Genomic DNA, 27,722 nt, shown 5'->3' with positions numbered 1-27,722 from the left:
TGATTTTATATACTGCCACGTTGCTGAATTCCTGTATGTGTTCTAGCAATTTTGGGGTGGAGTATGTTGGGTTTTCCACATAAAGTATCATGCCATCTGTGAAGAGTGGGAGTTTGACCTCTTCTTTGCCGATTTGGATGCCTTTTATTTCTTTTTGTTGTCTGATTGCTGAGACTAGGACTTCTAGTACTATGTTGAACAACAGTGGTGAGAGTGGACATCCCTATCGTGTTCCTGACGTTAAGGGAAAAGCTCTCAGTTTTTCCCCTTTGAGAATGATATTCGCTATAGGCTTTTCATAGATGGCTTTTATGATATTGAGGTATGTTCCTTCTATCCCTATACTTTGAAGAGTTTTATTCAAGAAAGAATGCTTTTTCTGCATCAATTGAGAGGATCACATGGTTCTTGTCTTTTCTTTTACTAATGTGATCTATCGTGTTGATTGATTTGTGAATGTTGAACCACCCTTGCATCCCAGAAATAAACCCCAATTGGTCATGGTGAAGAATCCTCTTAATGTACTGTTGGATCCTATTGGCTAGTATCTTTGTATTTTGGCATCTATATTCATCAGGGATATTGGTCTGTAACTCTCCTTTTTGGTGGGGTCTTTGTACGGTTTTGAGATTAAGATAATGCTGGCCTCATAGAACAAGTTTGGAAGTTTTCCTTCCATTTCTATTTTTTGAAACAGCTTCAGAAGAACAGGTATTAATTCTTCTTTAAATGTTTGGTAGAATTCCTCTGGGAAGTCATCCAGCCCTGGACTCTTGTTTGTTGGGAGATTTTTGATTACTACTTCAATTCTTTGCTGGTTATGGGTCTGTTCAGGTTTTTTATTTCTTCCTGCTACAATTTTGGTAGTTTATAAGTTTCTAGGAATGCATCCATTTCTTCCAGATTCCCTAATTTGTTGGCATATAGTTGCTCATAATATGTTCTTTGTATTTCCTTGGTGTTGGTCATTATCTCTCCTCTTTCATTCATGATTTTATTAATTTGAGTCCTTTCTCTTTTCTTTTTGATAAGTCTGGCTAGGGGTTTATTCATCTTATTAATCCTTTCAAAGAACCAGCTTCTAGTTTCATTGATCTGTTCTACTGTTCTTTTGTTTTCCATTTCATTGGTTTCTGCTCTAATCTTTATTATTTCTTTTCTCCTGCTTGGTTTGGGCTCTGTTTGCTGTTCTCTCTCCAGCTCCTTTAGGTGTAGGGTTATGTTGTGTATTTGAGACCTTTCTTGTTTCTTGAGAAAGGCTTGTATTGCTATGTACTTCCCTCTTAGGACTGCCTTTGCTGCATCCCAAAGGTTTTGAACAGTTGTGTTTTCATTTTCATTTGTTTCCATGAATTTTTTAATTCTTCTTTAATTTTCTGGTTGACCCATTCATTCTTTAGTAGGATGCTCTTTAACCTCCAAGTATTTTAGTTCCTTCCAAGTTTCCTCTTGTGATTGAGTTCAAGTTTCAAAGCACTGTGGTCTGAAAATATGCAGTGAATGATCCCAATCTTTTGGTACTGGTTGAGACCTGATTTGTAACCCAGTATGTGATCTATTCTGGAGAATGTTCCATGGGCACTAGAGAAGAATGTGCATTCTGTTGCTTTAGGATGGAATGCTCTAAACATATCTGTGAAGTCCATCTGGTCCTGTGTGTCATTCAAAGCCCTTGTTTCCTTGTTGATCTTCTGCTTAGGTGATCTGTCTATTGCTGTGATTGGGCTGTTTAAAGTCCCCTATTATTATTCTATTATTAATTATCCATGGGTTTCTTTAATTTTTTTATTGGTTTATATAATTGGCTGCTCCCAAGTTAGGAGCATGAATACTTATAATTGCTAGATTTTCTTGTTGGATAGACCCTTTAAGTATGATATATTGTCCTCTTCATCCCTTACTACAGTCTTTGGTTTAAAATCTAATTTGTCTGATATAAGGATTGCTACCCCAGCTTTCTTTTGATGTCCATTAACATGATAGATGGTTCTCCACCCCCTCATTTTCAGTCTGGAGGTGTCTTTGGGTCTAAAATGTGTCTCTTGTAGACTGCATATTGATGGGTCTTGCTTTTTTATCCAATCTGATACCCTGTGTCTTTTGATTAGAGCCTTTAGTCCATTTACATTCAGAGTAACTATTGAAAGATATGAATTTAGTGCCATTGTATTACCTGTAAAATCACTGTTTCTGTGTATTGTTTCTGTTCCTTTCAGATCTATGTTACTTTTGGGCTCTCTCTTTGTTTATAGGATCCCCTTTAATATTTCCTGCAGGGCTGGTTTAGTGACCACAAATTCTTTTAGTTTCTGTTTGTCCTAGAAGCTCTTTATCTCTCCTTCCATTCTGAATGGCAGTCTTGCTGGATAAAGTATTCTTGGCTGCATGTTTTTCTCATTTAGTACCCTCAGTATATCATGCCAGCCTTTTCTGGCCTGCCAGGTCTCTGTGAATAGGTCTTCTACCCTTGTAGGTCTAATGTTCCTACCTTTGTAGGTCAAGGACTTCTTGTCTCAAGCTGCTTTCAGGATTTTCTCTTTGTCTCTGAAATTTGCAAGCTTCACTATTATATGTCGGGCTGTTGACCTCATTTTATTGATTTTGAGGGGAGTTCTCTGTGCCTCCTGGACTTGAATGCCTGTTTCCTTCCCCAGATTAGGGAAGTTCTCAGCTGTAGCTCAAATATACCTTCTGCCCCCCCTTTCCTCTTCTTCTGGGACCCCAATAATTCTAATATTGTTTCACTTTATGGTTTCACTGATCTCTGGAATCCTTCCCTCATAGTCCAGTAATTGTTTATCTCTCTTTTGCTCAGTTTCCTTATTCTCCATAATTTTATCTTCTATATCACTTATTCTCTCTTCTGCCTCATTTATCCTAGCAGTAAGAGCCTCCATTGTTGATTGCATCTCTGCAATACCCTTTTTGATTTCAACCTGGTTAGATCTTAGTTCTTTTATTTCTCCAGAAAGGGATTCTCTAGTGTTTTCTATACTTTTTCCAAGCCCAGCTAGTATCTTTATAATCATTATTCTGAATTCTAGCTCCAAGATTTCACTAATATCCATATTTATTAAGTCTCTAGCATTGAGTACTGCCTCTTGTTCTTTTTTCTGGGAATTTTTCCTTCTGGTCATTTTGTCCAGAGAAGAGATGAACGAGAGAACAAAAAAGAAAAATTAAAAATATCAACAACAACCCCAGCAAAATATACACTAGACAAATCAGAAGAGATCAGAAACCAAAAAAGAAAAATAAAGGGAAAAAAGAATATAATCAGGTAGACAGAACAGAGTCATACACTTGGCCTGGGGGTATTTTGGTCTGTTTGTTAGAAGACACTTGATCCCAATATTGTGAAGAAAAACATATATATATCTATATCTATCTATCTATCTATCTATCTATGTATATATATGCACACAAAAATAAAATTGAATACAGTGAAAGAAAGCCAAAAATGAAGACTATATCAATAAAATATAAATGTAAAAATGAAAATTAAAAAAAGACTTTAAAAAAGAGTTGGTAAAATAAGAAACTAGTTGAAAAGGGAAAAAAGAAAAAGAGAAAGAAAACTTTAGACTGTAAGACTAAAGAATCATGAGAAAAGACCTCGAATTCTATATACTATTTTCCCCTAGCACTGGAGTTTTTCAGTTCTGTGTGATCCATAAACTTGTTTTTAGCGTGATGTTCCTGCTGGTCTTCTGAGGGAGGGGCCTGCTGCACTGATTCTCAGGTGTCTTTGCCTGGGCAGAGTTGCACCACGCTGGCCAGGGTTCCAGGCTCAGTGTAAGTTGCTTCAGGCTGCTCTATGTGGCTTTTGTTCCCTGACAGCTTTCCGCACCACTTTAGAGGATGAAAATAAAAATGGCAGCATCCCGATCTCCAGCCCTGGAGCTGAAAGTTCACGGCCCCCACTCTTCAGTGAACCCTCAGGGAAAAGCAGCCAATCACTTTTTTGTGTATCAAACTCTGCAGACTTCTGCGGTGCGCACCCTCCCAGATCCTCCCAGGGGAAGAAGTAGGGTCACCCAGGTTCTTCCATTTGCAGGTCCCCTGCTAGGAGAGCAGTTGCCCGATTGTGCTGTGGTTCATAGTTTATGGCAAACTGAGCAGAGAGCCCACTCCCGGGCTTGCCCACTGTTGCTGGCTTCCCTGCTCCAGTGCTTGGGAACTCTGCCAGTTCAGGCACACCTGCTCTTTCTGTGACCCCAGGGATCCTGAGACCACACTCTTCACCACCTGAGCACCTTTCAAGCCGAGATGTCCATCACGGGAGCAGACTTCTAAAAGTTCCGACTTTGTGCGCTCTGTAGCTGGCTTATGGAGGCTCTCTCCCACGGTGGTTTATCTTAGGATATATCCCCTCAGATTCATTTCTCCACACCTCCTACCTTGCAAAAAGTGGTTGCTTTTCTATTTGTAGAATTGCAGCAATTCTTTTCTTAGATCTCAGGTTGAATTCACAGGTGTTCAGAATGATTTGATAGATAACTAGCTGAATTCAAGGGACCAGATGAAACAAGGTCCCTTACTCTTTTGCCATCTTCCCTCCTTCTTGCATTTCTACCAGGCTCTTATATTACATTTTCTCAGTAGGTTTTCCCCCTTATATTATCTACATTCTTACTTTAACATCCTTTCAGAAACAGACAGGTATAAATAAATAAAAATACATTCACAGTCCTATCTTTTCATATATGTTGTACATAAGAACTATTTGCCCCTTATGCTATTTGTCTTTAAATTACTTACGTCAGCGTTCGAATGCACTTTGCCGAATCTCTGATATCCCACACCTTAATATAAGATGTAGACACAGTGAAGACCAAACTTGTATAATTACAGTATTTTACAGATACGACATTGTTGGGATGACCCCCCAATGACATAATCTCCTGCCCAGTCACCAGATTCCATACTTTACAAGTACGATCTACAACAAATAAGAAAAGGAAAATAGTGTCAATATGAGCTACATTAGGTTCTCTTAACAATAAAAATTATCTAAACCGTTTTTCTCCTATGAGAATGAAATGAAATAAGAAAAAATTATTCCACTAACCTGAAACAGACATCCTACCTCCATCCTTGACCTTCTGCTTCAGGTTCAAGGGCAAAGTACATATAAAGGATTGGATGAAAGCCAGGTATGTCTGGTGTATGTATTATGAGGTATTAAAAAAATAATTATATAAAATTTTGTAATAGTCCTATCACAAGAATCTTGCCTCATATTGCCCCTGAATTTAAAATGGCATTCCCAAATCAGCCTCTTCAAAATATTCTGCTTTGTTCACTCCTACCTCCTCAAAGCACTCCACACTCATAAACACATACACCTTTCTTTTCTAAGTGTCACTGATTGATGGACTTTATTTTTGACCACAAAACATAATTATAAACTAATTATTTTGTTTTTCTGACATGTCAAATATGTAATTATTCTGGAGATAAATTTAATTTGAATTAGAAAAGTACATTTTCACAGAGTAGATTAATTGGATAATGGTTTGTCATTCACAATTTATAAGTTCTAGCTAGACTGGTATACTTCCTTAGATACAGTGAGCAATAAATGCTTGTTGATTAAACTGAGTCCTATAATGTCCCTAAATGCTAAAAAACTTTTACTAGCTTCCCAAATTCCTGTACATGCCTCCTTCTTACCTTTCTAGCCCTACTGCCCATCACTTCCCTTACAATTACAGTTGACACTTGAACAATAAGGGTTTGAATGGGTCCATTTATATGCAAATTTTTTGATACAGTACAGTAGTACAGTACTAAAAATGTATTCTTCTTCCTTATGATTTTCTTAGTAACATTTTTTTCTCCAGCTTACTTTATTATAAGAACACAGTATATAATACATATAACATACAAAATATGTGTTAATCGACTATTTATGTTACTGGTAAGGCTATTAGTAGTTCAATTCGGGGGGAAATCTATTAGTAGTTCAGTTTTGGAGGAGTCAAAAATTATATGAAGATTTTCTTTTTTTTAAAGATTTTATTTATTTATTTGACAGAGAGAGAGTACAAAGCAGGGGGCACAGCAGGGAGAGGGAGAAGCAGGCTCCTGCTGAGCAGAGAGCCCAACACGGGGCTTGATCCCAGGACCCTGGGATCATGACCTGAGCCAAAGGCAGACGTTTAACTAACTGAGCCATCCAGGCGCCCCTATATGCAGATTTGACTGTGTCAGCACCCCTAACCCCCAATTTGTTCAAGGTCAACTGTATTCTACTTTTCAACCCAATTAGATTTAGTTTCCAAACATACCCCACTTTTAGCTCTATGTCTCTGCTTATGTTGTTCTATAATCTTGGTTGTCAATTGTTACCTGTCAATATCCAAACCATCCTGTAAGGTTCATCCTAAATGCCTCCGTGTCAAAGCCTTCCTTATTTCTCACAGGTTGGCATAACCTCTCCCTTTTCTGAAAACCCAAAACACTTAGTCCTTAACTCTTCAGAGCATTTATAGTTGATTTCTAGGTGCCTGCAATTGTACCAAAGGGGTTAAGAGTGCAGGTTTAGAGATGAGTAGACATGGGCTTCCAATCGTGGCTCTTCCACTTACTACTAAATTTATCTGCGAAAATTATTCATTTCTTGAATCCTCAGTTTCTTCATCTGTAAAATTAGGATGTAACATGTATCTCACTGGGGTTACCATAAGAATTAAATGAGATGTAATTTGGATAGTATTTAGCATAGTCTCTGACATATAGTTAAGTGCTCAAGAAATGGTGGTTACTACATCTTATTCTCTTTACCACAGTGTACATCATAATAACCTTTCGTCAATTTTTATATAACCTGCATTGCTAAGCTCAGGGCCTTTTGCATGCATTAAGTGCTCAGTTACTGAAGGGAAATGTATCCTCTCAACATTCTATTCATATAACATCAACAGAGGTCTTACTTTCTTTCCAACTATGCAATGATTTTATATAATTCAGGAGTTGAACCAGATTATCTCTCAGGTTCTTATGGGTCTTAAGCAGTTTGACTGTTTTTTAAAGCCTGTTAAAAATGTTATCATTTTTTAAAAAATCTGTTAACTATCCACATGAAACAACTACTGGCACCTTTTGATCCAGTGAAGAGGAGATCATCAGTAGAATCCACACAGAGCACAGCTTTTGTGTGCCCTTCAGCTATGTGAATACACTGCAGTGGAGAAGTTCTGATTCCTTTTGAAGCAGGAAATGGGTTGATTATGCCCCTGAGATGGGGGGAAAAAATAAGATTTATTTCAGTAGCTATATCATGGGACTAATTTTATTTCCCCCCTGACTTTAAGAAGTCTTTCTAAGTAATTAATAATAAAATTCAGACTGCTCCCTTGTCTCTTTTTAAAGGAAAAGGACACAGAGACAAAATGTGAATTAGTAATAGTAGTGATGGGGTACATCAACTAATTAGGCATCAGCCAGCAGGTGCATTCTACAAAGAACAAAGCGTATAGTACATTGGATCTTCTTACTAACAAGATCTTCTCTTCAAAGTTTAAGCAATATTGGGAGGTGTTTGATTATACTAAATCCTGACAAATAAGAAAGGATAAATGATGGACAACTGGAAGGTGTGACTCTCTGTCAGGCTGGAATGTGACTCTAGGTCAAAAAGAACATTCTGGGGAAAGTATAACACATATCACCCAAAATACTGAAAAAACAAATTTCAAATGAATTTGAAAAAAGATAGGAATGATCACATACACAGAAATTCTAAAGGGAGAATAGCCCCAAACTATCAAAAAATTAAAGAAAAAAACTCTAACAGTCTCAAAGATTTTAAAAAGGAATGAGACTTTAAAAGTACAATGAGGCTCCTTAGGGAGTTTTCTCAAGTTTAATATTTCTAGACATTCCGCTTTATGCCAGTAGACTACGTACTATGGAAATATAAAGGAGTTTAAGTTAGGATTTGAATTGAAATAGTTGTGTTGAGAAGACTAAGTCAATGTATCTTTGCTCACAGAAGAAAGAAAAGTTACCATGTTGGAATATGTTCATAATATAAGATAGATGGCAATAATATCAAAACAAATAATAGGGATAAAATAAAACTGTTTACATCTTGGGGGGGGGGGCAGAGGGAGAGGGAGAATCTTAAGCAGGCTCCATGCCCTGTGCAGAGCCCAATGTGGGACTCAATCTCACAATGCTGAGATCATGACCTGAGCCAAAATCAAGAGTTGGACGCTTAACCGACTGAGCCACCCAGGGCCCTTCTATCTTCTTAATGAAAAAGAACAATCTTCAAGATGCAATGGGCAGAAAATGATTAAGAAGAAATGTAAATCCCAGATAAGTTAGAACTGACAATAGAGAGTTATCCAATGGATTCAAGTATTTCTGTTTTTTTTTTTTTTAAAGATTTTATATATTTATTTGAGAGAGAGAATGAGAGAGAGAGAGCACATGAGAGGGGGGAGGGTCAGAGGGAGAAGCAGACCCCCTGCTGAGCAAGGAGCCTGATACGGGACTCGATCCTGGGACTCCAGGATCATGACCTGAGCCGAAGGCAGTCGCTTAACCAACTGAGCCACCCAGGCGCCCCAAGTATTTCTGTTTTTAAGTCATTATATCACAGGGTTTTAAAAGAATACACCACTGTGGAGGTAAAAATCACTGTTGGTACACTAAGATTGATAAAGGGGACAAAACATGGAGACCCAAATTTCCAAAAAGCAGGGGGGAAATAGTGGATTTCAGAAATTACAGGTGGATAAAACTTCTTGTTGAGTCTCACAAAGGAAAATATTAAACAAATCATTATAAACACTTAAAAATAAATGCTCATCAGTAAGAGATAACACTAATCTCACAGGGGAAGTTCTTTGTAGGCTTAATAGCAAATTAGGGGAATGTCGTATTCACAATACATGTTGATTCCAAAAAGATCTATACAATAAGATTTTCAAATGATATCCTTGTGGATATGGTAGGTAAGTACAGAACTGTTATAGTAAGGTAGTTCCATCCAATGTTCCTGTCAATTTGGAAGGACATCTTCAATATCTAGTCAATGTTTCCTTAGCACTGAAGACAGAGATGGCATATTTATTAAACTGATAGATTGAAGAGTTAGATACTGTATTGTATTGCCTAGGAAAACGACAAACAAAATTTATTTACTTTAAGTACCTACTTAACACTAAAATAATCACTGGATACAATTAAAGATAAAATTTAAGTAGAAGATAGAGCAGAATGTTCCAAGTAGGAAAAGACTTAATAGTAGCTTAGATTTAGAGGTGCTTGGGTGGCTCAGCTGGTTAAGCATTTACCTTTGGCTCAGGTCATGATCCCAGGGTTCTGGGATCGAGCCCCACATCGGGCTCTGTGCTCAGCCCAGAGTCTGCTTCTCCCTCTCCCTCAGCCCCTCCTCCCTACTTGTGTGCGCTCAATCTCTCTCTCTCTCAAATAAATAAATAAAATCTTAAAAAAAAATAGTAGCCTAGATTTAAAAAGCTAAAGATGTCATTATGCTAAGTAAAATAAGACAGAGAAAGATAAATGCTATATGATCTCCTTATACGTGCAATCTAAAAAATATGTATTAAAAAATAAAAAAAGCTCACAGATACAGAGAACAGACTGGTAATTGCCAGAGGTGGGGGGGCAGGGGATAGGAGAAATGACTGAATTGTTCCCTGGGTTTATTTTAGTTTAAATAAATTGAAATAAATAAATACATAAATAGTTAAAGAGATATTTTTAATTGAATAGAAGATCAATGAATCAACAACTTATGGTTCCTCTACCAACACTTTCAAATAACTTGTTCAATAGTAAATATATATATATATTTTATATTTATTATATATTATATATATTTATTATATATTATTATATATTATTATATTATAATATAATTATATATTATTATATATAAATATATAAATATATAATATATATTTATTATATATTATATATTTATTATGTATTATATTATATATAATAATATATAATATTTTATATATTATATATTATAATATAATGATATATATTATTATATTATTGTTATATATATTGTTATATATTATATATATAAGTATATAAATAAATATAAATAAATAGTAAATAGTAAATATTTCAGGAGAAAGAATGTAATAGAGCTACTATATTCTGCCAAGGCCACATCTGGAAGGAGGTTGAGTTCTAGATGTTAGATTTTAGGAACACTGAAAAATTGGAGACTTTCCAAAGCAGAGGAAGCAGAACGATGGATCTATAGGCTATATCATATAAGGAGGAGATGATGAAACTAGACCTACTGAGCTGAAAAGAAAATATTCATTGGAGAGAGGATACAAGAGCAGGTTAAGGGCTGAATATTTAAAGAGCTGTCATATACACACAGAAAGAGGTCTGTGGATTAATTCAATTAATTAATCCCAGAAGATTAATTCTGGCAGAGCTCAAGAGGGCTGATGAATAGAAATGTAAATTTAAGCTCAGGACTAAAAAAACAAACAAACTTTATTTTTAGGGTGTAGTTATAATGATTTCAAAAAGTGAAAGTTGTTCCTCATCACTAGAAATGACACCAGGAATTATTATCACTGGATATATAATTATAATTATAAAGTCCAAAGCGTATTTGCATACATGTGTCAATGTGAGATTCATGAAATTCATGCTCAGTAACTTGTTTGTAATCTAAGAAGTTAACCAAATTAAAACTGAAATGGAAGCCAAACCTCCCCAAAAGTCTGAATCTCCATTTTGAAATCCTTTTGATGTGAGGTTACATCTATGAACTGAAGCCATAGAATTAGAACTATAGCTTCAAATGTTCAAGAGGGTCAACTGCTACTGGTACCTCTCAAACAGAAAATAGGCATGTATATTCCAACAAGCTGATCATAAAGAAAAAAAATCACGTTAATAGCCTAAGACAAAACAGTCTGTCATGGTAAAGGTTGAAATATTACCAAAGTGAATATTTGCCTCCAGTGACTTATGTATGGCACTGCCACTGTGAGAAGCCTCTTTTTCATTTTTATGTTTTAATATCATTGATTATTCAGACTTCTGAAGAAAAATAATCTCAACATTAAATACAGCATTTTACTAAGATACTGAAAAATACTCTCCAGTCACAACATTAGGACTAATATTTTATAGAGATTACCTTACACCAAAGATAATTTTTAAAATCAGAAATTGAAAACATACATCCATGGTATTTCTTTCACTATTAAAATTAATCTATTCACATTCTGAAATATAGAAATCAACCTAAAAATAGTTTAAGTTAAGGTCAAATATTGCAAAGTTGTACAACAAACCGGCCTGAAGGAAAAAAAAAAAAATGCTTATTTTTGTTCCATGCAAAGCAGTAAAATCTTGTAATACTATAAATGAGATTAATTTCCTCTGCCTACCTTCTGGAGGATCTACTGATGATCAGCAAAATGGCCATAACAGGGGAAACAAGTGCAAAAAGAGAGGAGACAAAATGATAAGTGGAAAGAGGAAATGATAGAAAGAGAGAAATTAAGGGTCCAAAAAAAAAAAAAAAAAACCCATAACATGAAAAAATTCAACATTGTTATTTTTAAAACAGCATCTATCAGAAGAAAATATTTATTATTTTAGAAAAACTCCTTTGCTTTCTATTTCTTCTTATATTTTAGGTATCATAGTATCTTTTCCCCTCCTAGCATATCTTTTTTTCAGGTTTTCACAAAACCTTCCATAAACTTTTTACTTATCATCACTAAACCAACCAAAAAAAAAACTTATTTACCTCCCACACTTTGAAGGACTGAAAACATTTAATCACTGAGGAACAATGAAATCAATATTCATAGAACTTAATTTCTTTCAAATAAAAGATTTATAGACAGAAAACAAACATCCCAACTTCCTGTGTTATTATACAAAAAAAAAGTTTGCCACTGCTTTGTCTAAAAGGTATGACAAAAACATATTAAAATTAATATGTTTAAAAATATTAGTGTGTTTATATGGTTTATAACAAGTTATGCATACAAAAGTGAGATATGCCTATAGTTTCTAGGAAGGCATCTTAGAACATCAACGAAATGCCAGAATGTAGGAAAGATAGAAAGTACCTGTGTACCTCCGACAGAGAGGAATCACTTTCATCAGACCTACAGTGAAAGAGTTAGAATTATGAGGAGAAAGTACACAGAGGTCAATAGGTAGACACTGAGATTGAACTGAAAACCAACAGTATGAATAACAGAAATTTAGCAAACATTTCCTTTATAGTGAATGCCCTGCTTTTCTATTTGCACTGAATATCTGCAAATTCAATGTACAGCTACATCTAGTAACATATTTTATTCTTATGTTTTCTCCTAAGACTTTGAGGCAAAACTTTCTATTACTGATCTACAGAAAACCTATCAATCCTCACTTCTAAAGTTTGGGCCCTAAAGAGGAAATATATCGAGTAAGTAAAATACATCACTTCAAGATTCTTCCTATTTAATTTGATTAGTACTAGAAATTTTTTCTCATTTAAACAGCTATTAATGAATTTTATCCATCTTGATAATTACTTTGGATTTAGATTCTAATGTTTGCATGCAAAGCAAATTACCCAAAAAGCAATAACCTTTGATTTTAATTTATCTCAAAAACATGGAGGTCTCCTGATGAGGGAATCCCTCAGTAATAGAGGACTTCAGTAGGATTTTAAAAATAGGTGAGCCACTCCTATCAGTCCTACCCTGAAACCTGCAAGACTAGCAATAAGTCTGGGTTATTGTGAAAATCTATCAATTTGTTGTTTGGGAAGAAGGAGGACAGAGTGAATGCTGATGTGGAAAATAAGCAGAAACAATGTGTGGGATCTGCTTCTAGCTGAGATGTTCTAGTATCAAAAAAGAGTCCGAAAGAAAAATGATTCAAAAGGTAGGTGAGTCTTTGAAAGTGTAGTCAGTTATTCTGAGTTTTAGCTTAATAGAGATGATGACAGAGTCAAATTATTGGTAGCTTATAAAATATGTCTGTAGAAAATATAAAACTATGACTAGGATTGTCAAGATTATCAAGACTGACAGACAATCTTATGCCTGTGAATGTAAGGCAGACAAAATTTAATAATTCTTCATATCATTAGTGAAAACAGACTTCTCAAAGACATTCCTAATGTTCTTCTACTCTTTTCTCAATTAAATGGGAGCTATGACTTAATAATGTTAAAAGAGTTGTTTTTCAATAACACATGATATTTATCTATCTAGATCATTTTAAAGGACATGTCATCTACTGATTAAACTATATTAAAATCTAATCAAGAAATTTATCCATAAATTAGGCAGATTAAAAATTCTTTCAAAATGTGTGCTTCTCTAAGTCTACAGAGCCATCTAGCATGATCTCAACATGCCAGACAGATCTTAAACAGCATCCTATAAATCTCAGAAGTTGTTGATCTACACAGGGAGATTATAGCATAGAAAACAAATAACAGGGATGGGAGACTGGATATGAAGTACATACATCCACAATGTTACATTCAAAATCAAAGCAGATAAGTCAGAGTTAATAAATATCTTACAGCAGCATTGTTAGTACTGAATTCTTGCAAGAGAGATTCTGGCTCAATGTGGGAATACTTTTTCACTTCAAATTTAATGCAAATTGCATTTCTCACACCCCTCTAACTTCTCTTCCTCCACAACCCACCTTCAGTCCTAACCCCCTCCACCTATAAAGGAACTGTCTTTTATTATTTTATTTTATTACTAAAGTTTTGTGATAGATTTGTGTCAAACAACCAAATGGTAACATGTTACACATATGACATGGTCTTTGTAAACTGTTATATGCATGGAAGGTAAAATATTTGCCTCTTTTCAACTCAGGCGACATGGATTAGAGGCTTTTGTGGGCTCAGAGAAGCTGAAGAATCCCAAGAAACGTAAACTTCAAGTGGCCTCAAAGATATTTCAATTCTAGTTTACTTAGAAAAGGCAAGACAAATGCTGAAAGTATAGCAATGCAAACCTACAACAGGGAATAATGTTCAGCAGGAAAATAATTTTCTCTCATCTTTTCTATATGGTTCATTTCCCATTGGAAAAACATATCAAATATGACAAGAGTTCACAAGTCAGACTTCATCTCCCACACAAAGAGATGGCTAAATGTTTTCTACAGACCATATTGAAAGGCTCAGAACACTATAATAAACAGAGGGACTCTTTTCCATAAAGACTTACTTATCCTGCTGAACGGATGTGTTTCCCTGAGAAACAGTAAGACGGTTAAAAACATTCAGTTCATTACGGGGCCGGCTTGGTGGGGAAGAAGGAGGTGAAAGACTAGCCTCTGAGGTTCCAGAATCTGAGCTACAAGAAAAAAAGAACATTAAAATAGGTGGCTTTAATTGGTTATGATTTGTTAGGAATGTTATAAGAAACATGCTTTTTTAAAAAAGCTTTTCATTAGAGAATTCCTTCCATCGTTCCTCTCTTCCTGCTCGGCAGAGAGCCTGCTTCTCCCTCTCCCTCTGTCTGCCGCTCTGCCTACTTGTGCTCTCTCTCTATCTCTGTTAAATAAATAAAATTAAAAGAAAAAATACACTCTGAACAATTTAACTAAAAAAAAAAAAAAACCTTTTTCACTGGATTTTGTTACATTGCCCACAAGATGGCACTAAAGAAAATGTTCAATCTGCTGAAATCTAAAGTCATTACAAATAAAGGAAGCCAAATTTATTTTAGAGTTAAAACCAAGCTACTCACTTGACAGATGGGGAAAGAGAGCCAGAGTGTTTAAGAGTGATTTGCTTTTTCAACGATTCACTTACTTTTATTTTTATATTACTTATTTGCTCCATCCCCTACCTCCCAATTATCCTTGAGACATTCAATCCAGTAGAAACAGGCAAATTACATCTTTAGATACAGGAAGCAAGGATAATTAAAAGGATAATTTCCATGACATTCAAGTCAGCCAAACCAGTGTTCAAAGTAGAGTGTGTTGGTATAAGACTGTCCACTTGGGTACAGAAAATATATGAAAACTCCTTTTTCTGTTTACTTTTATGCTAAAAAATTTGCTCTACTAATATTTAAATGTAGCCTGGCACTGATACTCTCCCTCAAGACCATGTCACAGTTCTACCCGTCACATGCAGCACCTCAGGTGACCTGAGGGAGGAGTGGGTGAGCCACGGGGTAGAGAGGTGACAGGGGCTCTCACCCCCTTCATTCAACTTTCCGCACGTTGCGATATTGCAATTTACAAATGCCCATTTAAGTGGATCATCAGATTATACTACATACTGTTAAGTAAATAACCCTCACAAAACAAAGTTCCTAAAAGATTTCAGCAAGAAACAATTTAAACAGAAAAGAACAGCAAGAGAATGGTACAACTAACACACCCTATGACTAACACTAGTTCTGTCAGCCACTTTAAAGAGGTAAAGTCAGTGGAAGTTTCATCAGTCAAAATCAATTTCAAATTTTTTCTAGAAGACTATCTGAAATACAGATTCACTAACCTTCATCTCAACTGTATATGAACTTTTACAATGATATGCACAAGTAATTGAAAAATAAATAAGAGTACAGGAACCGGAGCAAGCGTTCAAATATTTTTACAGGCTTGTGTGTGACCAAGAAACATTTAGCCAAGCCAACAGCTGACTTGGTTGTCTTGATTAGTCAAATCAGTCATAACCATAGAGCCAGCCTACATTTGGAAAATAACTTCACCATTGTCCTTTAGCATTTAAGTGCAACAGACATTTTATGCAATCTAGTCGATAAAAAGTATGAGTCACTTACTGTTTTTGTTCCTTGGACTTTGATTTTTCTGCTTTTTCATATGCTTTTCTCCTGGTTATAGGGGAAGGCTCTGGTAGCTTTTTTTCTGATAGAGATGACTGTCTGGAACTAAAATAGAAAGAAGACTCTTTAATCATCAAATTTTAAATATATACATACAACTTTGTTTGGCAGATATTCAACCTAAAATTTTTAATAGATTAATAACCAGAACTTGAGAAAGTATTACTTGGGAACAAAAAACAAAACTAGGATAGGAATATATTATATGAGTAATTAATTGATGGAAGCCTGACACCTATATATCTAACTTGTAAATTGGCAATCTTATTAAATATCTGAAGCCTATTATCTTTGAATATAAATACCAATCCTATACTGCCAAATAGTTCAAATCATTTATTTGAAACATAAATGATTACGTTGATTAGAACTGTTTCAGTTGAAAAAAAGGTGTCTTTAGAGTCTTACAAGAACAAAAATATTAGAATATCCGAACATGAAAAACAATGAGATTTGATGAATTAATATGAAGACACAGTCAAAAACAGACACACAAATAACACACTAATTTTGCCTAACTAGTATTTAGATATTAGTAGCTATATAAATTTTAGTAATAAAAACATTCTTATTATAAACTTTAAATGTTGAATAGTGGCTATGCTATCAACAATTTAAAACGATTATTGTTGCATATGGTGGTAATGAATTTTGATTAGAAAAAAAATTTTTTTTGCTATGTTTTTGCTACTCTTGGCTAGGTATATTAATAAGCAAACACACTAAGGAATTAGAAAGCAATATTACCAGAATGGGCTTACATGGTGCCTATCTGAAAGTGAAAGCTAAATATTTAAACTTCATGTACCTGACTTTCTAATCAAAAGAAATCACATTTCAAAAATCCTTCAACAAGTTAAATCCTGGGGGCCACCTGAGTAAATTATTTTACATCATGCAGTAATGACTTATTAAGAGTCACCACACCAACCTTGTCTATCTCTTAAGTTTTTACAGGATGACACAAGCACCTGGATTTATGAAAACCTGAAGACAGATCATGTGAAGTGATAGAGTCCAAAACATGTATTTTATAATCTGTCAAAAAGGATACACTTTAAAAATGAAAAGAAGTGGGGAGGGCAAAAAGGAGGTATTACCTGAATCTGGTTTCCAGGCCATAGATTTAGTCTTGAAGTCCCAAAAGTCTCAACTCAAATCTGTTCCTAAAATCTATTCTGTTGATATCACTACCTTCGCCAAAAGCATTTTTTCAACAGTCATCTTATCAAAAAAGCACTGAAGCCATTAGCTATACTGGTTAGCAATCTCTATTAGCAAATCCAATAGTTAATTTAGTTAATTACATAGGCCACATCAAGCACATGCAAGAAAGTTGCCATCATTAAAATTAAATTTGGATCGAAAGGTAACAGATGGGCTTACTGAATGGAAGATGACAGAAACGTTTTCATAAAATGAAGGAAGTTTTTAAAAAGCTTAAAAAAAGGGGAGTTATGGGGAACAGATACTCAAAGGGGGAAAGTTTATTATATTTTATTATTTACAGAGTCATGTAGTATATGCAATTTTTTGGCAAAGTCCTCAATATTCCTCAACACAGTAAGGTATTCATTCCATAAATCATTCGCTAGGTCATACATGAGGGTTACTTTGAAAAAAAAGTCAGTAAAAATCTTTACCAGTGAAAAACTGATCTGATATATAATCTGATATAATGTAATTATCAAAACACACAAAGACACATAGCGTACACAAACATACCAGCTTGGGTAGAGAAATCTTTGTCCTCAAGACAGTAGTGAAAATTCTAAGTAAGTTTTGTTTTGAACAGAATGTCTTTTGTTCACATTATCATGAATGGGAGAGAGAATATTCCCTCCTTCAAATCTTTAATAATACCAATAAAAATATCTTGTGCACGTATCCCAGATATGCAATGCAATGTGCTTCGAGGCAAAAAATTAGGAAAGCTTAAAATGATTAAGTTTGTAATTGATATTTCTTTTTCTTTATAGGGTTAGCAAAGGTTTGCTATCCTGACCAGCCTCTTAGAACGAGGACATACATTAATTCAGAGCAAATCTGAGACTTTAAAGCTTCTGTTTTATATAATGGTTTTATAGATATAACTACCTGATTTAGGTGTTCCTAAATAAATTTTGTCTGTAATTCATAACTCAGCCTTTGTGAAAATCATAACCCTTAAGAATGACCTTCAAACTCAGAAACAAGCAACGCAGTTGAACAGAGAATATCTCATCTTAAATGATTTCAAATGTCAAAAAAATTAGAGGAGATAATACCTAACAGAAATTCCTTTGAAAACCAGATATCTTATTTACATAATTTTTAAAAATAGAAATAAGAAATTAGCAACATGCACATAAAAAATTAAAAAAGAAAGAAAACGAAAAAGAAAAGCCAAAAGAAAGGACGTTAGTGTAGCTGGGCCAGACTTACATGCTGCCTATCTTAGAAGGGAAGCCAGATGGGGGAGGGAGCTCTTTTTCCCTAGCAGAAGTACCACTTGTCTCTGTATTCATTCCAATCTCTTGCCCTTCTGCAACAGGTGTAAGAGGGCCCGGCAAGGAGGCATCTCCTGTACTAGTATCTGAGGCTAGTTCACTGCTATCTGCATACAGCAATTCCATTTGAGTGGTGGTTCTCCTTCGGGCCTAGTCAGAGAATGGAAGGAAAAGCAATCAGGAGCAAACTTCTGCAGAGATGATTAGGGAATAGAGATTTAATATTAGTTTGAAATAGGTAACAACATTGAGCATGTCATTTCCTAGCAAGTGTGTCAAACATAGCACGTAAGATAGTGACAAGCCAGAGCTATAGCCAGATAAGACCTTTAGGGGCCATAATAATAGCCAACATTTTATATTGCACTTACTGTAAGCCAGGCATTGTTCAAACACCTTATTATATTAGCATGTGCTATCATTATCCCAATTCACAAATGAGGAAGCTAAGGCACAGAGAAGCTAAGTAGTTGACCCAAAATCACACAACTGGTAAGTGGCAAAGCCAGATTCAAAAACAAGCAATTTGCCACCCTGCCAACTCATGGCCAGCTCCCTCAACACAGAATTTTTTTAAAAAATGAAAGAAGAAAGAAATTAAACCAAAAGTTAACTGCAGGGAAGCTCAACTAAATTCTGATTTTTCTTATGTTTAAATGCTTTTTTTAATATCACTTTTAAATTTTATTTTAATATCTCTTTTAAAATCTGCTTCTCAGTTTTTGGGACCTTGTCCTCCTGATGCCTTGGCTGTGTTTTTAACCTGCCTGCTAGGTAATTCAACACCAGCCTGCACCAGGTCTCAGCAGCACAGTGAGGCAGGGGAAGGTTATTTTCCTAGAATCTAAAATCACTATACACATTCCTTACCTTACTCTTGAAAACTGACTGACTACCCTGTTGTTGCTCAGTTGTTATTATCACTAAGGTATTAAAGGATAAGCAAGGTGTTTATCAGATTATAAGCCTCTAAAGAGCAAACACTCTGTTTTATTCAACTTTATATCCCCTATACTCAGCATAGTGCTGGTACATACCTATTTAACATATACAGTCAACTTTATTTTTTCAGTGATGAAAAATAGATGATATGAGATCCTTTCAGGTGTCTCTGTAGTTTAAAAGGAGTAGTAGGTAGCACCTCAGAAAATTTCTGGGAAAAGGAAAGCCCTCCAACCAGTTTTTTACCTGGTCAGTTCTCCTCACTGCCAATAGTCCAAGGCAGAGAGGAATCATGTTCTTATGAATCCCTAAGCACAGTGGTTCCTTCAGGAGATGACTTTTAGGGCCCAACTTCACACCTCTCTGGCAGCCCAGCAGGGCATGAATAACTAGGCTTTCATGGGTCCTGAAAGACATTCAGGACCTTAACAGATTCTTTCTTCCACTTAAGATGGGATCCAAACCATACTAGGATGTTTTCTTTGAGTTTGGGTAACTTCTGTTTAGTCACTTAGAAAAATAAAACACAAACCACATGTTGCCAAGGATCATACATAGAGCCTGGCGACACTTTTTTTTTTTTTTGATGGGTTTAACCAGTGTTTTAAAGATCAGGAAATCCTACATAAAAATCTATATTTAAGGCTTCTTTGGAAATAACAGAATTTCTAGAAGTCTCAGGCCTATATTCCTCATGACAGAAATGAGCGAGAGTTAAGTAGTGGTTATTTGCTTAGAAGAGGCATGTCCTCTTCAGGTAATCATAATGACTCCTACTCATTATTTTACAGCTAGCCAAATTGCTCATTTAGATTACGTGACTGTTCACTATGGGCCTTCAATCTGTCCTAATTCATTTGCACAGTGTTATTCTTTCAGGTTCTGATTCTCTCCATTCATTTATCAAATATTTACTAAACACTACAAGAATTCTTTGTTTTTAAACATCTTAAAATAATGGTTAGTTAATTCATCCACTATCAAATGCTAACAACTCTCAATCTGAAACATACTATGTGTATCTTACACATTTAACAGCATGTGTCACTGATATTTTTTTAAACCTTATATGCATTATAGCCTCATCACTTTTTAATACAACATGATGATTAAGAGTTGGCTTATCATTCAAACCACCTCAGGATACTAGTTTAACAAAATAAATATGAAACACTATGACATACTAGAATGTTAAAATTTCAACAATTTCCTGTTAATTTACAAATTTTGCAAATTCATGCTGTATGCCACTACAGGGTCTACAATCTCCTATATTATTAGGAAATTTAGGTGACTTTAATAAACTAGCACATTACTTCCTTAATGGGTAATAAAACTTTTAGGAAAAACCTGGAAGAAAAAAAGAATTGGTCTCCACCATCATATCTTCTCTAGTAGAAAAAGTGCAATAATGCAGTAAAGCACAAGTTCCACGAAGCAGAAATGTTTCAGTATAACTTTTCCCAAAGGAGAATATGGTAATACAGAACTAAATTTCTTACACATGGGAGCTCTGGTAAAAGTATGCCAATTTGCTAACCTACGAAGGGTCTGAAACCTATGTGTGTGTTTATTTGTTTGTTTATTTTTGAGAGAGAGAGCGTGCAAGTGTGGGGGAGTGGGGAGGGGAGGTGGAGAGGCAGAAGGAGAGAGAGAATGTTAAGCAGGCTCCACGCCCAGCACAGAGCCAGACACAGGGCTCAATCTCACGACCCTGAGATCATGACCTGAGCCAAAATCAACAGTTGAACACTTACCCAACTGAGCCACCCAGGCACCCCTGAAACCTATGTGTTTAATAGTGATAACAAAAAACAGTGGGAAAGGATGCTTACCTGCTATTTTCAATTCTCCTTACCTTGCTTTTAGGTTTCACTTCACCACAAAGTTTCATAAGGTCTGAAGATAGCGTGCTATACACAAATAAATAATTAACCACAGATTAAAGGGGAACTTACAGAAAACTGTATGTCTTCTATGTTTATAACTATAGAAAACATCTTACATGTCTATGGGTAAGAAAAGACAATATTTAAAATCAAAATGAACTAATTTAAAAATAATTCATTTTCTTTCTTTAAATATCCCAGTACATTTTATTTTAAAATTTGTGGTGGTTAAATATGGCTTAGTTTGGTTTCCATGATACTGTTTCTAGTGCTATTCACTTAGCCATAAAATTCAAATTAGTTGTTTTATGGTAATTGTTTGAAGCAACAAGATAAAAGTATTTAAAATATTACAGAAACAAGTAAAATCTATTAAGTTTCTAAAGGCTCTCTTACCTTCCTTCTGATCCTGGGCTGTTTAAAGGTGCATCTTCATCAGTACTATCCTCTACATTTTCTAAAAAAAAAAAAGAAATGTCCAAAACCTAAGTATTATCCACATGTCATAATTTGAATGATTGAAATCCCCATGCCATAATAAACATCAGCCCAATGTCTCAATATGGGCAGTCTGGTTTTAGTTACTGAATCCGAATAGAAATGTAGAAAAATATTTCTAAGAAACCCCTCTGATTATGTGTCCTAAAATGAGAAAAAGTGTTCAAAATAAGAAAAATCACAAGTTCGAATCATAAAACATAGAAGAACGACATTCATAGGACGGAAATGAGATCATGTATTTATCAGAGTATGTGTAATTGTATACATTTTTCAGAGTATGTATTTATTCCATGCCATCCAAACATATGAAAAACCACTGAGTAAAATATAAGATTAAAATAAATGTTGCATGAGCTCCCTTTAATGTATTAAGCCAATTTCAAAAACTACGTAAGTGTAAACATACTTGCTATATTTTAATCAGTATGCCAACTTACTTAAATAGTTTCCTTTACTGTTATTTTTGTTTTCAACTAGAGAGTAAGAGTGTGTGCATGTGTGAAAGTATTCAGAAGTTACACATCAGCATGCAGTTCATTCACACGTACATAAAAGACAAAAACAATAGGTTTGCATGCAACGGTTTTGTAACTGAATACAAGTAATCACCACTATTTCAGAACAACTGTAACAGACTAGTAAAAGAGAGGAGAAAAAGCAAACAAGGAAACTAGTAGGAAGTCAATAAATCAAAGAGCCACTGAAAGTAAACTATGTAAAATGTCAATGAGCCCCTAACATGGGTGCAGGTTTTTAAAACATACACATTTTATTATAAAACCAATCCACAAAAATAACAACATTATAAATTACATATATTAATGAAAATTATGCATGATTCATCCCCTTTTAACTTTTAATTTTATACATGTGGATTGTAGACAACTAATTCCTTTCTCTGATTCTCCCTTCTTCTTCACTGGTTAGCTGATACTTTGTTAGAAATTCAGTAATGCTTGATATGTGATAGTATTATCTAAAATGGAGCCCATCTGGGACCCATACAAAGGGAATTTATTTTCTGAAGTGAAGAAAACGGTGGTCTTGAAGGCAATGTGTATCTGAAAGCCCACCACTAGAGGGAGGCTCAAGAACTTACTTCACGGACAGGATAACTGAGTGCCAAGGTGAATGCATTATTAATAATGTAGAACATGCGGTTATAAAGAAATGACAAACTAGTCTTTATTTTCCCATGTATAAAAGCAGGCTAAGATTGGCTAGTATTTTTCTTGTAGAAACCAGTTAGTATGAAACCAGTTAGTATGTTAAACATCATGTGAGTGCTTAGTAAAAACTTAACTCTTGCTGAAGCATGTATGTGTAATTAGAGATAATTATGGTTTGACATAACCAAACTGGCAAAAGGATAGAGGCCCCCACCCAGAAAGTCACCAGATCAAACTCCTCTTCAGGACTGAGCTTAGTCTGAGCACTATAGTCTTCTGGGCAACCAGCCACACCATCAGCCCACTGTTGTACTCCTAACTTTGGGAACACACATCCAGGCCACTACCAGCTTTGTTTCTCATCACCACAGAATTAAAGCTAAAGGCAGAGATTTGCAACTCCCGAATGCCTTAAAGTTCATCTTTATCAGTTAATTTGCACAGTCTCACTTCACTGGAAGTTAACCAAGTATTTTTAAGTCGTTAAGTTATTTTTAAAAAAAAGTCGCAAAAATAGTATATACTTAAAAGGGCTAACATAGCAGCCTAAAGACCACTATCCTAAGAAAGGCCTTGCTTGCAAAGTTGGACTTTGTCTGGCATCTGGAAACTTGACTCACAGAGTGTCCCCAGTCACTAGTTAACCACTGAAGGTACTTGAAGGTACTTAGAATGTTTGTGCAAATGATATGGTCTATGCTAAACTCCTGGGAGTTTTGAATCCTGGTACATACTACATAGACGGTATGTATGTGACCAATCCCCAGGAAAAACTTCAGGTTCTAAGTGTATGGACTTCCCTGGGCATAAACGTTGTACACATGCTGCTGCATTTTCATTCCAGAGGGAAAGGAACATTCTGTGTTATCTCCCCAGGAGGGAGAGAGCATAAGGAAAACCAGACTTGGATTCCTCTAGGCTACATCTGTGTATTCTTTTACCCTTACGATCCAGCTGTGTAATCTTTCTACACTGTTCTCATGAATCTTTGCCATGAATACAACCATATGCTGAGCCCCATGAGTCTTCATAGCAAATCTCCAAAGATAGGGATGATCTTAGTGAGCCTAACATAGGGAAAAAAAGAAGAGGATAATAAAAATGTTCTTCAAAGGCTATAAAAGTACACACACATTAACAAGGCCCACCCTCTAGCCTTATGTTCCATCATTCTAGGCCATGTACTTGTTGCTCAGGGCACCAACCTGCCTGAAGGCCCCATGCACACAATACTGTGAATGAGTCTCTGCATTTTAGTTTTGTCATTGCCTGGAGTGACTCTTCTCTGTCCCCCTCTCACCTTGTCTTTTGCCTAGCTAACTCTTTTTCTTCTTTTGTGTTTCAACTCAAATGTCACGTTCTCCAAAATATTTTATCAACTCCTCCCTTCTTATTGGGTGGCCCCACTCTGTGTTCCTATAACTCCCTATATATATCTCAATCACTGCCCTCACTGAATGTATCATACTCTGTTCATGGTCTGTCACCCTCTGTAAGGCATCAAGTCAATGAGGGCAAGATTTTGTGTCTTATTTAAATCCCAGCACTCAGCCCAAGGCTTGAGGTAAAATTGGGAGTTAAGTACAGTTCTCTGGCTTCTGAGGACTTAACTTCCTTTTTTTTTCCCTCCAAGCACCTCTAGGCTAGATTATGGCCCCCGTCTAGAGCGCAGATTTCAGTCACAGAGACAGGTCACATCAGCTGAATGGGTTTCCACTCTCTGCTTCTGACCTTTTTTCAGCCAAAGATAAATGAAAGTTGTTTGAAAGTTATGAAAAAGTAGCACTGCCCATCAAATTAGCAGTTTAATATCTTCTGCACAAAAGGACATTAAGAAGGACATTTGCATTTTCTTCCAAGTTAAAAGAGACAATGAACTTAAGTAAGAATTTACTTATTACTAGAGGTTGGGCCACAAAGAACAAAGACAAGGAACAGGAGAGGGAGGGGGAAAGAATAGGAAGAAAAGAAACGTGCCTCATAACACACGGAATATCAAAAATTCTAGTTATAATCCAGGAATTTGGGCAGTCTTGATTAGGAAATAACCAATCCTACTTTTTCTACCTGTACTTGTTATAGCTTGAGCAGATTAAAAGCAGTAGCTTTTCCATAACCTAAATTATGCAGTGGATCTCAAGGAAATACTACGTTGAGATTAACATGTGATATAAACATCTAAAAAATCAAATAGCTCATGTATTTTATTTGTGTAACATCTTACTTAAAACAAATTTAGATGTATAGATTGTGTTTATTCTAATGACACAGACAAGTAAGTACATTACTCTTTCAGTTACAGTCCTTTCCTTTAAGTATAAAACTTTTGTCAGCTGTGTACTTAGAAAAAGAAAAGTTCAGATCAGATTTTGAAATAATTTTAATTAAATAAAAACTGCTCCAAAACAATCCTTCAGAAAAATGGCAAGTAATAAAATTGCCCTGATACTCCTGGTCCTTCATGTATATAATCACTAAGAGGACTGGGTAGTTGATGTGAATGTTGTAGTGGCAAAGAAAGAGGTTGAAAATTTCTTTTTTTTTTTTTTAAAGATTTTATTTATTTATTCATGAGAGATAGAGAGAGAGGCAGAGGGAGAAGCAGGCTTCCCGCTGAGCAGGGAGCCCGATGCGGGGCTCGATCCCAGGACCCTGGGATCATGACCTGAGCCAAAGGCAGACGCTCAATGACTGAGCCACCCAGGCGTCCCGAGGTTGAAAATTTCTATACTTGGTGATCTCTAAAGCCCATTCTAATCTGAAAATATTATAATTATAAATATTGTTTTAATCTGTTCATATAAAATGCTTTGAAGTTTTATTCAATTTATAATGTTAAAATATATGTTGAATTTTAAAAAAATTAAGAATAGCTGAGAATCTATCAAATATATACCAAAGATATATGCTAAGGGAAGTTAATTATGAGGTTAAAACAACAGATGCAAGTTAACAGATATATTTAAAAATTAAAAAGAAATGTGTACTCCATTTTTTCCCTACAAGAAAGAAAAAGAAGGGCTTATGAAACTGGAGCCACAGCTGGATGTCAAAAAATAAAAGAGAAAATTAACTAAAGCCTACTTCTTTAAATATCTAATAGTTTTTAAATCAAGAATGTAGAGGAAAGACAAAAGACTTAGTATGTTTGTGATCATGGATACATTTCAAAAAAGATCATGCAAAAACCAGTTGGCTGCCAATAAAAATTTTAAACATAAGATGTACCACAATTAGTGTACATGAACAATTAGTAATTCATGCAGCTGTAGGGTACACAGAAAGCTAAACATACTTACCTAAAGGTACGCTATCTAGATCTGTGTAAATAACAGCAAAAAGGAAACAAAAAGCAATACTCCAATCAAAACAGATCCAATGTTAAGAACTCCCAAATAAAACAAGATGATGTACCATTTATAAGATATGTAGAATAGATGCCATAGAAAACAATTATTATTTTTCAAGGCAGTTAGATATGCAGAGTAAAGTAGTGAAACTTGGTTAATATTTTAAATAACCAATTCAGAAACTTGGTTGATCCACAAAAACTAACTGCTTAATAAGGTTAAACAAGCCTTTTTAAGTTGGTAATCATTTCTTGGAATGACAATAATTACATCCCCCAAATTTATACATGCAAATTAAAGAAGGAATAATTATTAAAAGCATAAGTAAATATAGCATCTATTCAGTCAAGCAATAGGGGAAAGAGGTATAGTATAGCATTCTCTAAGAGCAAAGCTACCATGCAATTCATTTAACTGAAATTTAGTCCAAATTACCTTGTAAAGCATGCCCTAGTAAAGCATCTAGCTCAGGATTTAATTCTGCTTTCTCTTTCAACATATGGAATAGCAGCTGGTTTTGTGTAGCACTGGTTATTTCAGTTTGTTTAAGCCGACCTTCAAGTACTTTAATTTGAGCCTCTTTCTGGGCAGCCTGAAGACCCTGTAATTACACAGAAACATAACAACAACAACAACAACAATTATCTTAGGTAATACAAGACAGAATCTACTACACAAAGATCTGTATCAAATAGCAAATGTATATAATTCATGGACTTTGACATCAGATAGACCTTGATTCATCAAAGCTCCTCCACTTACTAGCCTAGTGACCTTACCTTATCTTCCTGATTCAGTTGCCTCACTGTAAAGATTACTTCCTAGCACTTCCTAGCACACTGTAAAGATTAAGTGGGAGAACATAAAATAAAGATTAAGTAGGAGAACATAAAATAAAGATTAAGTGGGAGAACATAAAATAAAGGGCGTAGCACAGTCCCAAAGTGGTAAAAAAAAAAAAAAAAAGTGACTCCGAAATCATTATCACCTTCAACAATTAGTTATAAGTTTCTTACAGGTGACAGGTTAATAATGCATTTACATTCAAAGAGGAGGGAAGCGCCACTGTATTTTTTTTTCCTTTCCGATTTTCTTTTGAGATGTAAAGAATCAATATAGGGGCGCCTGGATGGCTCAGTCGTTAAGCGTCTGCCTTCAGCTCAGGACGATCCCAGGGTCCTGGGATCGAGCCCCGCATCGGGCTCCCTGCTCCTCGGGAAGCCTGCTTCTCCCTCTCCCACTCCCCTTGCTTGTGTTCCCTCTCTTGCGGTGCCTCTCTCTGTCAAATAAATAAATAAAATGTTTAAAAAAAAAAAAAAGAAGCTTTTTTAAAAAAAAATCAATATTAAACCAAAGTTATGATACCAAATTTGTTTGCACCCCAAGAGATTTTCCTTTTCATTTTTCCTTTGCTAAAGCAAAAGATGAATTATTTCTTGTTTAAGTTGTTTATCTCTTCTAATACACAAGTACAATGGATGACAGGCTAATGGAATTAATCGAAATAGTGCTGACT

The 27,722-nt window shown here is 35.2% G+C and overlaps 1 protein-coding gene across 7 annotated transcripts in view; it reads right to left on the bottom strand.

The window, feature by feature from the left end:
- Positions 1 to 27,722, bottom strand: part of KIF21A (kinesin family member 21A) — a 150,299-nt gene that overhangs the window by 13,417 nt on the left and 109,160 nt on the right. For 2 of the 7 annotated variants that reach the window (XM_045873629.3, XM_054507102.2), the window contains 11 exons: positions 26,642 to 26,807; positions 26,156 to 26,176; positions 21,583 to 21,643; positions 21,156 to 21,210; positions 18,291 to 18,505; positions 15,804 to 15,911; positions 14,229 to 14,357; positions 12,108 to 12,146; positions 11,415 to 11,429; positions 7,105 to 7,241; positions 4,762 to 4,942 (listed from right to left, as the gene is read on the bottom strand). In XM_045873629.3, coding sequence (XP_045729585.1) covers positions 4,762 to 4,942; positions 7,105 to 7,241; positions 11,415 to 11,429; positions 12,108 to 12,146; positions 14,229 to 14,357; positions 15,804 to 15,911; positions 18,291 to 18,505; positions 21,156 to 21,210; positions 21,583 to 21,643; positions 26,156 to 26,176; positions 26,642 to 26,807 — 1,127 coding nt within the window. The remainder of the gene's footprint in view (positions 1 to 4,761; positions 4,943 to 7,104; positions 7,242 to 11,414; positions 11,430 to 12,107; positions 12,147 to 14,228; positions 14,358 to 15,803; positions 15,912 to 18,290; positions 18,506 to 21,155; positions 21,211 to 21,582; positions 21,644 to 26,155; positions 26,177 to 26,641; positions 26,808 to 27,722) is intronic. The other 5 variants (XM_054507103.2, XM_064591396.1, XM_064591397.1 and 2 more) reach the window with 5 other exon arrangements.

The sequence above is a fragment of the Mirounga angustirostris genome, unplaced genomic scaffold (assembly GCF_029215605.1).
Source record: "Mirounga angustirostris isolate CCGP_5_RB_7025 unplaced genomic scaffold, mMirAng1.0.hap1 SCAF_5, whole genome shotgun sequence".
NCBI classification, from domain to species: Eukaryota; Metazoa; Chordata; class Mammalia; order Carnivora; family Phocidae; genus Mirounga; species Mirounga angustirostris.
The sequence above is the reverse complement of the archived record's forward strand: the minus strand, read 5'-3'. Positions and strand labels throughout refer to the sequence as shown.